Source organism: Pinus tabuliformis, chromosome 3_2, assembly GCF_031772625.1.
Source record: "Pinus tabuliformis cultivar Carrire ecotype Pingquan chromosome 3_2, CPIR1, whole genome shotgun sequence".
Classification (NCBI taxonomy): Eukaryota; Viridiplantae; Streptophyta; class Pinopsida; order Pinales; family Pinaceae; genus Pinus; species Pinus tabuliformis.
The window spans coordinates 269057714-269074260 of NC_142302.1; the positions used below are offsets into that span (position 1 = coordinate 269057714).

General features: G+C 37.9%; 1 protein-coding gene across 4 annotated transcripts in view; it reads left to right on the top strand.

Moving 5' to 3' along the window:
- The window catches only part of MLH1 (MUTL-homolog 1), a 503175-nt gene that overhangs the window by 189041 nt on the left and 297587 nt on the right, over positions 1-16547 (top strand). For all 4 annotated transcript variants that reach the window (XM_089416226.1, XM_089416223.1, XM_089416225.1 and 1 more), the window contains exons 10-11: positions 1671-1765; positions 1959-2067. In XM_089416226.1, the coding sequence (XP_089272352.1) occupies positions 1671-1765; positions 1959-2067 (204 nt within the window). The remainder of the gene's footprint in view (positions 1-1670; positions 1766-1958; positions 2068-16547) is intronic.

A 16547-nucleotide genomic window follows, 5' to 3' on the forward strand; every position in this document is an offset into this window, starting at 1 on the left:
GGCTCCATTGGGGCATGCCATCCAGCTAGGTTCTCCAAACCCTTAAGCTAGGATCTCATTAGGCTGCATCATCCTGTGGATATCATCATATCAATGACCTCCAACTTACCTTGACATCAATGACGATATGTGCACTCACCTTGACATTAATGACAACCTAGTCAACACGCTTTGGGTTAGGTCAATTCCCAAGGTTATTTCCTAGGGCTTGATTTGAGTCATTGACATGTTTCCAAGTGCGTTTTTATAGATATTTATTAGCTTTAGATATTTGTGATTCTTCACATCCCATAGGGGGCATATTACCCCCTAGATGGAGCCCATGGAACACTAGATTTTCCTTATTGAATCTAGCATATGTTTGTAGACATTATTTGGGCTCCTTGAGGTGAGCTCAATATTATAGAGTTCACTATTCAAAATTCGCAGTTTGTGAATATTATAGGATGGACTCAATGTTATAGAATTCATCCTTTGGCATCGATGGTTCATGAGCACCCTTGCCATATAAGTACATTGTTGTAGAGCTTTATTCCAGCTTGACCTTGTTTTGGAGTTGCAATGCATAGATTTAAGGAATTTTTTAGAGGTCAATGTTTCAAGGGGACAACACATTCATACTTCTAGATTTTATTATTTTCAATTTTTCCCATGCATTGGATTTGCATGTATGCTTTGGAGGATGCATGGGGAGATAAAGATAGTTGCATGGGAACTTTCAGATACTTGATAACACTATTTTTAGCTATTTCTATATTTAGAAACTTGGTCCTTTTTAAGTGCAGATGGTGATATATTTGAACACCCATTGGAGAGATAGGCTTGTGGTTGAAAGTTGTTCTAAATTGGAGAAGTTTTATTTTTAGAAAGATTCTATTTTCAGAAAATGGTTCAAAGATGGATCGTAGAGCTTGAAGATGTTCTTGGAGTCCTTCTTCGTGTGATGCAAGGGGATGCTAGGGCTTGTGGTTACCCTAGAGGAGAACATTTGGATTAGAGGGGTTGAAGACTTGGGTGCAATCCTTTTCTTTTGTTGTTACTTATTCCTTTTATTTTCATGGAGAATCTTTGACTCTTGTTGATGCAAGAGAGGTAGCATTAAGGTTTTTGATAAAAACCTTAGGGGTAACATGATGAAAGAAGACTAGTCCTTGGGATGATCATAGACCCTTGTACTTGGGTGCATGGAGGCTAGAGCAAGAACATCGAGTGCTCAATTAGAAGAGTCTTGATTTTTGGTGTGATGCTCAGCTTGGTGGATGGAACTCTCTTTATTCCATTAGTGACGTTGCCCAAAGGTCTTGGTTCTTGTGTGATGCAAGAAACAAAGACCAAGGGTTTGTGGCATGCATACCCTAGGTTGAACAAGGAAGCTTTAAAGCTACTGAGAGGGCTGTCTTAGAAGGCTTGTACTTGTGTGATGGAAAGAACAGATATATCTATGCAGTTATCTAATCTAGACAATCTTTGTGTTAATTGTGCTTCTAGCTAATCATCTCTTGTCTTTTAGTCTCCATATATGCTAGTTTTAGAAGCCATCAAGGATAGTTTAACAAATACTAAGTTGGAGTTTAATTAGCTAACAAATATTTTTTGTGATTTCAACGTAGAAATATAAAAGTTTATTAATTTAGAGTTGTCTGCTTCTTTGTTTTGGAATTCTAATGTAGGTGTGCTGTAAGACAAAGACGCAATCCAAAAGAAACTGCAGATTTGACAAGTATCCAACAATTGGTAAATGCTATCGACTGCAATACTCATTCAGGTTATGTACAAGTTTATTGTTTTTTTCTAGAGATTTTGGTTTATCTCTAAAGCCTTTTTCCATACCATGGAATAAAATTATTTTTTTTTCCATGAAAATCGTGTCATTTTTTTTATTAGTTTCTTGCTCTCTTTAGTTGATAGTTGTTAACAAACAAATCCTTTAGGTTTAACCTATGACCAAAATGGTGCAGGCTTACTGGATATCATTAAACAATGTACATATGTGGGGATGGCAGATGATATTTTGGCATTGCTGCAATATAAAACACAATTGTATCTTGTAAATGTTGTGATGCTGAGGTTAGATGCTCCTCTCTTTATTCTTTGTGATATTTTATGTGTAGTATTGATGGTATGAAATATGTTGATGATTGTTGAACACATGGCATATTTTTAGTATGATTGATGGAAGGTTTGATTTTGTGAACTATGGGCATTCCTCTAGGAAATGATTTGAATGCTCATGCTTTAGAGTAAAGAAAAAAATCTTCTTTGGTTTAACTTGATTTACAAAAGTTGACTATCTAATAACATCGCATGAAATGATTTACACAAGTCAACTATCTAGGGAATTTGTATGAAAAAAAATCCCTTCTAGAGTTTTTGTATGGAAGCATTAGAGCATGTATAATGTTAATAACAAATAATATGCAATGTAATCTTTAAGTATTCATTTGAGGATGAATGATGATAAAGCAAAAGAACAATGCCCAAATTTCTGTATTTTTTTAGATAGATAAGGCAAGTTTATTAATGTCCAACAAATGACTAAAAGTAGATAAGGGAGACTACTCAATACATAAGTGGCGATAAATAGTGGGAGTGTGAAGGGTACTCTTATAAAAGCAAAAATTAAAGCTAAATTATACGATCTAAGCTCAACTATCTCAATGCCAAAAAGAGATACAATGCTTTGGAGTAGAGTACAAGAAAAAGGACCTCAAGGCTTGAAGTTCCTACCATTGGAGGGAGGAGAGGGGGGCTTATCAACCTTAGCTAATGTTCAATGTGCAATTATCTTGCCATCTAACGTTGAAGCAAAGAACCTTTGCATAGAATACTAACTAGAGGAGTTGGATATGGTCTAGGGGGTGTCTCTCTATCTTGAAGAGGTGAATCTCTATTGAGATTTGGTGGAGGGGGGTTGCTTATTGGTGTAAATTGTTTTAAGGCCTTAGTCCACAACTTTGTATGTGGCTCATTGTTTTGGGATGAGCTATTTCTCAAGGTTTAACAAAACTGGGTGCTAAAATGGTGTTACTCTTTGCAAACCTTTTGGTGCCCTTGATTGTTAGGAGCATTGAGAAAAAAGTTGTAATCCTCTAGGTTGTGTTCAATCGAGTGGGGGTTACAATGATCTGAAATTTAAGCTTGAGTGCCTCTTTCAAGTATAACCCTAGGCATCACATAGATATCAAAAGAAGGTGGAAAGGGGATTATGAGACTCTTTGAACAGGTAGTGGAATTGATTGCATATCTCATAGTATTGAGGAAATCGAAATATAGAGGGATCCTTTGTCTTTGTCTCCTGCCTAATCCATCCTCTAGTGGGATCTAATTCTTAGCTTCTACTCAAAGATTATGGGAGCCCACTTTGAACTAACCCAAGGGGATCTTGAACCCATGCATGCAATGTTGAAGTTTGTAAGGGGTTGCAATATGAAGTCATTTTTAAGTGGTGGGAATGCTTTACGTAAATACCATTCTGGGTGTCAAATATTAGATTTTTGGGGTTGTTCGGATGGGTACTTTCGCACAAGGCTGCTTGGAAGTGAGAACGGGAGCGACAATTTTCAGAAGCTTCTGGTTCAAGAGTGTTTTTTATATAATATATATTTTTATATATTTTGATGTATATATGTCAACAAAAGCACGTAGAATGATGAATTAGTTATAAAAGGCATACAAACATGGATTAAATCATATAACATCCATCGTCTAGTAGTTATAATCTTCATCAACCACAGGTCCACAACATCTCGATTCTCATCAACCTTAAACTTTCAAAGTTCCAAAATTCAACCTTCAGTAACTACGAAAAAGACCATGGGCATTGCTATGATTGGTAATAAATCTTATCATGTACTTGCCTCTCTTGTGCAATGGACGAATCCGTTTGTATTCAGGTTCCTTTATCTTAATAATGTCATGCTACAAAAGGTTCATTGTGTGAACTAAACACCTACACCAAAATATGTTGGCGTAGCTATCCTCAATGATTGCTCTCGTTGCCTTATAATTAGAAGCATTATTAGTAATGCCTTGGATGACATTGTATGCCCCAAATTAATGGTTCTACAATGCTGATGCTGGTCTTGAAGTTATCTGAGTAGTCATGAGAGGAAAGGAAGACTGCACCAGTAGTAGACACACCAATAACACTTATCAATGGATTGCCTTTTAGATTTGTCCAACCATCATATACAATGGATAACCCATATTCATTCCAAACATTTGTGAATTTACCCAAAGCATTTTTTGATTTTGGCCTTTTCCCGATTAAGTCCCATGGTTCTAACTTTTGTTATACCCAAGGTGTTGATTTTCTAGTGCAAACAAGACTAGTACAATTTTTCAAATTGATAACTACTTCCAATGATACAATTTGACTTCTTTAGAGCATTCCAATCATTAAGCAGCTACACATGAAAAATTTCAACCATTAACTTCAACAAAGCAATAGAGATCACAGTAAAGACAATGAACTAGAGACAAGAAAATTTCTTGGGACAAAACCCCACAAGGGTTAAAACTCAGTAATATTTGCTTATAAGAGATAATTCAATTCATCAAAATGTTCATCATAATATTCTAGTAAAAATGCCAATCTATGACCTCAATAAATGGCAAGTTAACCTAGATAAAAGAGAGAGAATCTGATCAACGTTGGTCATAGTCAAAGTTTGCACAAGAGAGCTGAATTTCGGCATGACGCTTTTGGTCAAAGGGCCAAAATTCAACTTGCAATTCCTCATTGAAAGTCTTGGTCAAAGAGTGACAGTTGACCTACGGTCAACTCTCGGTTAACAACCTAGAACAAAGATAAAACTATAGTCAAACACAATCAACGAATCACAAAGAAATGCGGCCTCGAAGTCCAATCAAAAGCTTGGTCAAACAACAATAAGAATACCCAAGTCAACGCTAGTCAAAGATAGAAATAAGAAAAGTCAAATTTTGTTGGAAACTTTGTCTTCTCCCTCCTTCGCACCAGTGAACAAAACTCCTTGTTTCAGATATAATGGATGAGTTGTGATGGATGCCAAATGAGGTCAATCGAATGCCAATATATAAGTATGCTATGAGTGTTGATATGTCAGTGTTGTCATTGATGGCCATATGGATTGAATATATATATCTATATATATATATATATATATACAGACAAAATCCCAAGAAGCGTTGGACCCAAGGAGCAGTCCCACGATGCAAGAGGAGCAATACCAAAGAGAAGAGCGAGGAGTAGTACCAAAGAGAAGCCATCGGGAGCCAAGAGTAGGAGCCAAGACAAGCCAAAGAGGAGCAGATCCAAGGGAAGACCGCATATGCCCAAAAGAAAGAGCCAAAAGGAAAAAGCAGTGATATCGGAGGAGCAAAGAGAAACGATATTTCAAAAGAAATCCAGAGAAGAACCCTACCGGAGAAGTATCATATTGACGTTTTTATTGTGTGTCACCACTCAAAATATCCGATCTCCGATAAGACCTAAGCTCCGATCTCCAATGTGCGATATGGACCTCCGATCTCCGATGTGCGATATGGACCTTCGATCTCCGATGTGCAATATGGACCTTTGATCTCCGATGTGTGATATGGACCTCCAATCTCCGATGTGCGATATGGACCTCTGATCTCTGATGTGCAATATGGACCTCCGATATGCGATATGGACCTCTGATCTTTGATTTCCGATATGCGGACCCGACTTGATTTAAGTTAACGATTTAATTATTAAATCGCATCTGCCACTTTATCGGAACTTTTGAATGGCACCTCCGATAAGACCCTCTGATTGCTGATTGCCGATATTGGTCGCGCACCTGATTGGTTTTATCACAACGGTTTTAATATAATATCGCGTTCGCCTAGTCAAGGCTGTGCCATGTTAAAGTTTCTGTTACAAATCCCCAATATCCATGTGGTCCCAATGTACAGGAGTAAGGTGATGATGTGGCACTGTCATCCATTATAATATGGTTTTGCATTGTTTAAATGTATTCGTTTGATTAAAAGCTTGGGCCCCTCCTATCTTGCTATTACAATATGGTTTTCGTAACAATGAAACTATGTTATATTTGGTTGATTACTAACAAAGACCCCTTTCGACAACGATTCAATATATTTTCAATGTGCCACCTCATGCACAAGTCTGCCTCTCCTCTAATGAACATGCCTTTTTGTTTATTGCTAAGTTGCACGAAAGGGGAAACGGGTACAAGTTTCCGAAACGGGCACGGTTATGAAACGTGACCCCCCTCAAATTTTGGAAATGGGGAAATGCAATATATATATATATATATATATATATATATATATATATATATCTATTCGGACATTTAAGAAATGTGTGCAATCATAAAGCATATATGGTACATTCTAATTTATTAGATTATGATTAAATTGTCAATTGTCAATGCATAAACTATAAGTCTCTAAATTTACATCACATTTACTCATGAATGATCACATAATGAAAATAGAAATATCCAAAATCTGCCATGAGAAATTTCTAATTTCTTGTCTCGTGCTTGATTGGGAGTCTCCTCCTACATAGTCAAACGACCTTAGTGCTCTTGATTAAATACAAGTTTCATACCCTAGTACCCTACATGCTCTTGATTATTGGGAGTCTCCCATGCATAGAGGGCTTGGTTCTCTTGATTAAATACAAGTTCCATACCCTAGTACATGACAAAATCCAATGGAAACATTGCAATCCCCCCAATCCTGAAATCCTGAAAAGCAGATAAGTCTGCTAGATTTTGAGTGAGATCTAAAATTCTACTTTTTCCATATGAAATCCAATGAGGGCGAAACCACTCTCAAACACCTTGAGTCATTTCATGGTAATGTTAAAAATTTAAGTAAAAGGATGAAAATGAAAAATAAAGGAGAATATCACTTTTACTTTAAGAGTTTAACATTACCATGAACTGCATATCAACACTAGGGTCATAGGCTTGAACATTCGGCTGCCCCACTCAAAAAAATCCTTTTTTTATAACTTGAGAGACATCTAGAAGCATCTAGAGGATATTTGAGTCACCCAATAAAAAATTAGAACCGAAAAAATTAAAAAAAGTACAAGAAAAGGTCAAGTTACAAGAGGAAACTCCAACGTACGGCCCGGAAACTCGTTTCCGACCATACTGGCCATGTTTCCTCCTCAAGAAACTTGCCAGTACGGCCGGAATCGAGTTTCCGGGCCGTACCCTACGGGTTTCCCCGTTTCCGTTTCGTTTCCGTATGGGAACGGACCCTAGACCCTCGTTTCCTGCAACTTAGGTTTATTGGAAAAACTCGTATAAACACAAGTCAAATACTTCATTTCAAGTATTTATTTGGTGTAGATTTATCACAGAGAAAAATACACAGTTCACAACTCGTGAACTAGGAACACTGAGAAGGAATTGAAGAATTAAATTGTTTGGGGATATTTGTTCTAGGGCCCAGAAATCAGACCTGTAGAAAACCTGTGGCTCGGATCGGGGAACATTTCAGTTTCGGTAAAGCCTAGATCTGTGGGACCTTTCTGTTTGGTGGAGCGCGATTTCGTGGGTAGTGTAGCCTTGGTGTGGCCCAGATCTTAATATAAAAGTGTGAAGGACTGTGATCAATTAAAACTATCGGAGGAGGCTTAGTGATAAAAAGGGTGAAGTAATATTTAGACTATCTATGGAGGGGAAATAACTTAAAGGCTCAAAGTTACAATCACATGTGGAGCTTGGACCACACATCGGATCCGTGATTTCTTTAAGGACAATCACATGTGTTAATTGGGAGCTCGAACTATACTACAACGAATAGAGAGCTCAGACTTGTGCAAACCCCGAACCAGTAAACAGTTTGAGAGACTCGGATTAACAGTGTTAACTGTGGAGGGCTCGAACAAACATCCTTTGGAGTTAACTCAAGACAGTCGTCTTGAAAGAAGGCTCGAACCTGTTGCTTTGAAGAAACTTAGATTATAGTAGCAACATTTAGAAACATCTTGTTGTTGAAGAATTGTGAAGACTTCCTTGGAGAGTTCTTGAAGAAGCCCTTGAAGAGGCTTAAAGCAGGTGCAAAACTTGTGCTGCCTATTAAAGACATCTTGAAGGTCTTGGAGATATTATTGGAGACTATGATGTGTTGAAGCAATCATGAGGTGACTTTGGAGATAATTGTTTGGGTACCATGAAGAGCAGTGGTGACACCTTCTAAGAAGACAAGGTTGTCATTGATGAAGTGATTTGGAGGAGGCATTGTTGAAGATAGACAGGGCTTGTTGCAGAAGATATTGGGAGCCATAAAGAATCATCAAACTTATCTTGACGAATTGTAGCTGAGGGTTGGAGCCCTAGAGGTAGGAGCCTCATAGAGACAAGGTTGGTGCCTTGGAAGATAGGGTTGGAGCCCTAGAGGTAGGAGCCTCATAGAGAGAAAGTTGGTGCCTTGGAAGATAGGGTTGGAGCCCTAGAGAATATGAGTCCTCAAGGGACTAGGTTGGAGCTTGTACCGAAGATAGGGTTGGAGCCCTAGAGGATAGGAGTCCTTAAGAGACCAGGTTGGAGCCTGTACCAGAGATAGGGTTGGAGCCCTAGAGGTTGGTGCCTCAAACTGACAAGGTTGGAGCCTTGGGAAGTCCAAGTTGGTGCTTGGTAAACTACAGGTTGGAGCCTGGTGGATTGAAGATTGGTGTCTTCATCTAGGGTTGGAGCCCTACACATTATTGTATTGGATTTATTGTAAAAAGGATTGGAGTCCTTGTTATCTCTGATTAATAAAAGTATTTATTCTTATTGTTCATTTTGTGTTCTAATTATAAGTGATCTAATTGGTAAAAATAACAATTGAAAAAGAAATACTGATTCAGCCCCTCTCAGTATTTCCAACAATGAGATGGGTTTTGACCTTTGGGTTTGTTAAAATTGAGCAGTGTTGGGACGAATTTCCCGAAGGGAAACCCTAATCCCCAAGATCAAATCGTTGAGCCCCAAAGTTTTTTTTTTTTTATTGGTCAAAGAAAAAATCAAAATTTGGTCAAAAGAAGACTTCATTGGATAAAAGGGAAGCATTATTATTAATTTGATTATTATATATAAAAAGAAAATTTGAATACTCCTGCTAAAAAATTCATTTCAACCTACCTCTAATAGTCGTGTCTTTTGACACAAAAGTATCCATAAATTATACCCTATCCTCGTACATTGGTGCTTGGACTTCAATATGACAAGTTGAATTTCTTTTTCTATGGTTCGCATAATTTTGAGGTGCGCATGTTGATGTTTCATTCTTCTAATTTTTGTGGTTCGTTAATATTTAGAAGCTCGCATTGAATGACCACAAAAACTCACACTTGATTGCTATAGTGCCTCAGTTGTTTTCAAGGCTCAGATATATTTATTGGTGGGTCACATATGTTAATTTTGTTATGGCTCGAATTACAGTAGCTTGTATTGTAGCACGCTCTTAGGTTTATTAGATGCTGTGGAGGTCACATAACGTATTGGAGATATATCCTTGTAATGGTTTGATGGCACACCTGTATAATCACATACGATTCCTATGGCTCATTCCATATTCCTTGACTCACGGTACAAGAGTCCTGATGCTCACTTTATAGTATATCTGAGGCTTGCATTATGGTATCGTGATGGTTCGCATCTGTTTACATTGATTTGTTGTGTCTCTCTTTAACTCGCAATATACATTTATGTGTGGATCACATATGGTATGATAATTTCTATGGTTCGATTTCATTATGGTTCACTTTTCTATGGTCCACATTGAAACTTGCATATGATATTCTATGCATGGTATTCTCTGAAGAATAAACTCTATGGCTCACATATGTGACCTTGCTATCTTATTTTTTTGTATGTGAATCTAGTGATATGACAGTAAATATAGCAAGGCAAGCAACTTTATGTATGTATGTGACAAATATGGTAGATAGGGTGTATACATGACATGACAAAACCCTTGATGTGGCAGATGGTATATGATATGGAAGACAATGTATATACATGACATGGCAGAACCCTTGATATGGTAGACAATGTATGATATGGCAAATAGGGTGTTGAAATATGTAACTAGGTATGATCTTCATAATGACATGTAATCATGATTTTATGTATTTATTGAAAAAGATAAAAATAAAATTATTATTGTTATTATTGAGGCATGGGTTTCATGCTCAAGGGAGATTTATTTTTAGGTCAAACACCCATTCAGTGCTTCTAGGGCTTGTCATTGAGTGTACAAGTCAATTGAGTCATTTTCATGTATGAAAGACCTTTTTGGACATGTCTATTGTAAAGAAAATTTATTTGAGTCAAAAAGATAGTCAAAAGACCTCTAAGACCTCGTCCTGGCGCAAAGATCAAGTCGGCCTACATAAAGGGACAAGTCGGCCTAATGATAACAATTCAAACCCCTTAAAAGCCTATATATAAGAAGGAACTTGACCTCATTTGGACACTCTCTCAAGCAAGTTCGATCTCCTAAGATATAAGTTGGAAAAGGGACGAAAAAGAAGAAGAAGAGCAAGTTCGAAGTTTTGAGCCTCTCTCTCTTGTGTTAGGGTTTCGATAGTTTTTGCCATTTGGGCAAGACAAAATTTTGAAATGTGAAATTTTCAATCTATCACAACAACTGGAAACTATTTTCCTAATTGTTAATTTATTTAACAATTTATTTGCAGTTTCCTACGAAAAATACCAAATAATTCACACTGTGATTTTCACAAACGAATACTCTAGAAGAAAAATAACACTAGAATCTAAGAAAATCTAGCACACACATAAAAATATGACACCGTTATTTTTGGACAAATGTCCTCAGAAAAACACAACTTGGGAAAACCGGTGCAACAATAGAGGGTTGTATTATTATGCAGTAATGAGAAAAATCTGAGTACAATAAATATGGATGTCGAATTTGGCAATCCTAAAGAGAAAAAAAATGTTGGAAAAAATCTAGGGAGGAATTTTCCTCACCACATAGGCAATACACTGAATATTGGCCTCTGAAACCCCTCTACGAATTTCCCTACGTCACCCTCTATGTGGGCTCTGCGCAGGAACTAATCCATACGACTTGGATCACACATTGAGCTGCCTCTTCTGCTTGCCACTGACTCTGGAAATATTTCTCCCGACCTTTGCGAAATTCTTCTGCCTTTGGATTTTGAAACAACTTCCCGAATCTGCAAACCGAACTGCCTATTAGAGGCTTCTACGCAGCGCTTGCGTCAACCACACTTTGACTATCTTTGCCTCTTTGCAATGCACTCGCTTGATCTCGAAAGCTTCTTCCAGCCTCACTGTCCCTACCCCTCATTGTCTTTGCTTCGATTTCTGGCTCTCTGACAACTGTTGCTGCTCTCTGGAAATTGATCTGCCAAGGAAATCGAACTGCTAAAGTATCTTCTCCAAGTGCCCATCGAATTCTTCTTATAATCCTCTGTTGAAGCACCAACGACCAAGATTAAAACTTAATCAAGGGCTAGGATCATCTTGAAGTCGATTCCTGTGAGTTTCTAGATTATTTTCGCCTTGAATTAATTAAGTTTGATTAATTAACTAGTTTTACTAAGTTTAGACTTAGGAAGCGTTAAAAAAATAGGTTAATAATCTAATTAAGTCATCTCTAGGTGGAATTTCCAGAAACAAGGGTTTTGGAGATCTTATGTATTATAGCCTCTCCACCAAATTTCGTGGTTAGAACACATCCGATGCTACAAAAAACTAACATGAAGCTGCTTCTAGGTTGAAGCTGTGAAGCTGCAAGGTCGAAGTTGTGAAGCTGCTTCTAGGTCGAAGCTGCAACATGGTCAAAGCTGTGGTCTACTAGGTCGAAGTTGCAAAAATTGTTGTTGGGGGTTGATGTTGTTGAAGAAGTGGCTGAAAGGTCGAAGTTTGTTGCTGGAAGCCTTGCAAATCAAGAAGAAAGGTTAACTTGGTCTTGGAGGAGTCTTGGTCAAGGGTCATAGGTCTTGGAATTCGTCAATTAAAGTTCTATAAGAAGAGAAGAGTTCTTGTGGGTTTTCCTCTCAAAAGGAGAGTTTTTGGCTCTGGCTGATAGCCTATATCTTGTGTCCTCTTGTCTAATTGTTCTTTATTGTTTTGTAGCTGTTTGATGATAAGAATACAATAATAATCAAGTTGAAGAAGAAGCTAATCAAGATAAGTAAAAGGATATCACAAGCAATTATCAAAGTAAGAGAAATCAGCCAGTCTAGTTGCTCCTAGTTTTTTCAACTCACGGTATACTCATGACATGGCAGAACCCTTGATATGGCAGACAGGGTATATACATGACATGGTAGAACCCTTGATATGGTAGACAGTATATGCTATGGCAGATAGTATATGATATGGCAGACATGGTATATACATGACATGGCAGAACCCTTGGTTATGGCTCGAATTCTTGATGGCTCACAATCAATAGACAAAATTCTTCTACACTATATATTGCAATGATCTCCATGATAACAATGAGTCGAAGTTTTTGCCATTCTACAGTCATCATCAAGGAGGATCTCTATGTATTGTCATAACAGAAACAAGAATGTGACTTTGATTAATGAGGATCATGAATGATTCCTGGTTGGCCCTAGGAGGCCTAATATCTATAATGTTTCGTTATACTTTGCATCTCAGCTAAAATATAATAGAAGAAGAAGAATTGAATTCCGAGTTTTCCCCCTTGTGGGGTTTTGCCCTAGTCTCCGGGCAATCTTGGTGTCTCTATGTGTGAAGGCTTTTCTTCTGATGTTCCTTTATTTCCACTGCATTGTCAATAATGTTGTTGTTTCTAAATTGCATTCGATGATAATATGATGATATTATGTGGTGAATGAATATGTAAATGATATCTATCTATCTATCTATATATATATATATATATGGAACAAACCCCTTGAGTTTGGAACAAACCCCTGGAGTTTGGTTTGGATATTCTAGCATGATTCTGGCACATGTGACAAATTCAGTGTAACCCTAGATGGCTGAAGATGATATGTTTGAGCCTGGCTGTTGATAAAGTCGATTGATGATGCCAAGTTGAAGCATCTCCTCTCTCGGTGATTGATACATGGCTGATGTCCTGTGGTACTTTATGATTTAAGGATTTTTTTGAAGGCAACATTGATATGCAAATGATGGACTATAATGACCCTTGAAGATCGAATCAACAGGGAGGTGATCACTTCCTTCAATCCTCATTAAATATAAGTACCTTCTAGATTTATGTTATGACACTGCTCTTGTTTAGATTTATTTTGATTGTTTCTTATCCTTCCTGCATGAATATTTGAGTATTTGTGAATTTCTAACCTCTTAATGAAGATGTGATTAGTTGATCATCTGGATGCTAGTTGGTGTAGGAAGAAGAAGTTGGTAAGGAAAGAGGAAGCTAGAGCAATATGCAAACTCTACTAATGCTAATGACATAACATATATGCTATCTATATGATACAAGTTGATAAAGGTATCTAGATATTACGAGGTATAGTATATTCAATTTAGTTGCAATGTTGGATGGCAAGTTAAGCCTTGAGGTATGACAAGAATATCACCCTCATAGATGACTTGATTCATGCATGTTAGTCACATGCATATGAAAGTAAGTTTGATTTCCAGTACATGTGATATATTTGTGCATTTTATAGTAACAACTTATATGATCTTTTTGATATTTGGCAAGCATCTGACTTGTCATGTGACCTTTTTGGATATCATGATTTGTATACGATAAAGCAAGGCCAGAAACATTGATTTCTGATATATGATAATTTGATACTATTGACAAGCTTGATAACCCTAATGGCAATAGGTGGTTGTAAGATGGATACTCAAGATCCTCTTCTTGTTGTTCTTGATAAGATTTTGGTAAGTTGTAATTGCTATGATGACTTAACAAATATGACAAAGATGGATGTACTGACTTAATGTTATTAGGACTTTGATAGAAATGATAAAGATTTGATCTTGTATAGAGAAACATTTGTTAGTTACCCTAACTGTATGACACTAACCCTTGATGAATGATTGATGACATGCTCATATGTGATAGTGAAACCACTATTTTAAAAAATGGCCGAGACGACTCTGACTCAGCCGAGTCAAAACGAGTTAGTGGCTGACCAGGTCAACTCTGTGGGTGACTCGGACCGGCCGGTCGGGTTGTTACCGAGTCGGCCGAGTTGGATACTGACTCGGCTGGCTCAGTAACAACTCGGCTAGCTCGACCGAGTCCGAGCCAACTCGGCCGGCTCAGTAAGAGCGACCAATCAACGACATTTTTTTTTTAATTCGGGTTTTTGGGACCCCAAAGCCCATTCTAGTGTGCCTTTGGGTTCTTTGGGGTCCATTTCCCTCTCCTAAACCCTATAAAACCACCCAACTCCTCTCATTTCCTCACAACCATCTCATTGCATTTGAGTGAGAATTTGTGAGGAGTTGTGTAGTTTGTTTTTGGAGCAACAGTGAGGAGTCTTGGGCAAGCATTGTAGCAGGAGTGAGGAGCTTCTTGGGCAGCCGATGGAGTAGCATTGAGGAGTTGGTTTGTTGGAGCAACTTTGAGGAGGCAGTTTGTGCCTAGAGGTATTTTTTTTCACTTTTAAAAATCTGTTTTTGCTTATTTATTTTTTTGTTCAAATCTGGAAATTGAAAAGAGCGTTTTTTGTGAAAGAAATGAACATTGAAGCAATGCTATTTTTTTTGTTTTCATTTTCAGATTCTTTCCTTTGATTTCTAAGTGAAAAAATGCACCTAGAGTGAAAGATGTTGCTTGGGCATATGTTGAAATGGTTGATAGTCAAATGCATCGCAAATTTTTCCATAGAAAAATTAAGGATGGTCCTGGGGGCATTAATACGCTGAAACAACACTTGGCAGGGATTAGAGGCCAAATTAGTCCATGTGAATCACCAAAAATTGGGGAGATTAGGAAGGATTTGTTAAATAGCTTGGAGAAGTTTAAAGAAGAAAAGGTTATGCAAAAAGAAATAGAGGCTGAAATTGAGAGGAAGAGGAGTATACAAAAAATGATGGCCACCAACCTCCATTTCGATTTTGAGGGTTCTTCTTCTATCCCTTGTACTGATGCATCCAACCCCTTCCAATATGTTCCTCCCTCTTTGGAGTCTATTCAAGAAAAGGGTAAGGGTAAAATGAAAAAGAAGGGTGATATGAATATCAAAAGTTATTTCACTGCCACACCCTCTTCTCCATCAGATGCACATGGTCCTAAAGCTAGTAGAATTTTGTAGCTGTTATTTTTAGGTATGTTCCATGCTAGAGCAATTCATTTCAATTTTTCTCAGTTAGCACAATATCTTTTCCAGATTAGCAATCACATCAACGTTAAAGTAAACTGCAGATAAAACATAAACATAAATTGCAGAAGACAAGCCAAGACGAGAGGACACAAGATGTGGCGCTAGGTAGGGACAAACCCCAATGTGGGGAAACCCTTGATCAATTCTTCTTTTATGTTCTTCAAAGTTCAACAGAGAAAGAGAGAGAGAGATAGTACATTTACAATAGAAGTCAACACTTTGACTTTTGATATCTGCATGAGATCAGTTGAAGAAATATTACTTCAACTGATTCTTCAAGGTGACTGCTTCACTTTTCATAGTGTTGCAGCTTGTACTTTTGTTGCATCCGTCATTGTGCTACACCTGGTCATTGAGCTGCTCCCATCACTATGCTGCTCCCATCATACAACATCACTTTTCTGCCCCCATCATCATGCTCCTCATGCCCATCATGCTGCATCTTTACTAACATGCCCATCATGCTGCATCATTCATCATCATGCTGCACTATATTTCTGTTGCTTCATTATGTTGCCATATGTATATTAGCCTTAGCTGCTTGCTATGGTTTGCAGCCAAGCAAGGTAGCTAGGCTATAGCTCCAGATTCCTTCAAATAGACCATCCAACCATACACTACCTTATAGGGCTGCTAACTTCCAGAACGCAGCTCCTAAAAGGCCTCCAACTACTGGCTATTCCCTGTGGCCTAGCCGAGCAGTTGACTGTGACTTGGGTCCCTTCAAATAGTGATCCAAACAACCCTTACACAACAGCCTCTAGCTCTTCCTTATTGCGGATTCTTCTGCCCAGCATACCGAGTTCAAGAATAGCTTGATCATGCCCAGAACAGTCCACGCTGTCAGCTACAACAATGTGACTTTAACCCTAATGAAATACTTCCTTTTGCTGCAGCATAAGTCCACTCTTCTTCCTGCGTCTTAGGTCTTTATATGCTGTTGATTAGGGCCTCTTCTTCTGCGGCTAATAGAGTTGCGTATAATGCTTTTCATGACAGCAAATAGGAGCTTCACAAGACTGCAAATGGTTCTCTCTTAAACAGTGGATAAGGTCTCTTCTAGACCTGCAGTTAGGGCTCTTTTAGGGCTTTCTTTGACAACTTTAAAACCTTTCCTTGCTGCGTTATAGAAGCTTCCTTGACTGCGTAGATTAGGCCTCTCCTTAACAACGAATTAGAGTCTCCTTGGACCACGGATTAGGGCATCACTTGATAGCAGATTAGGGCA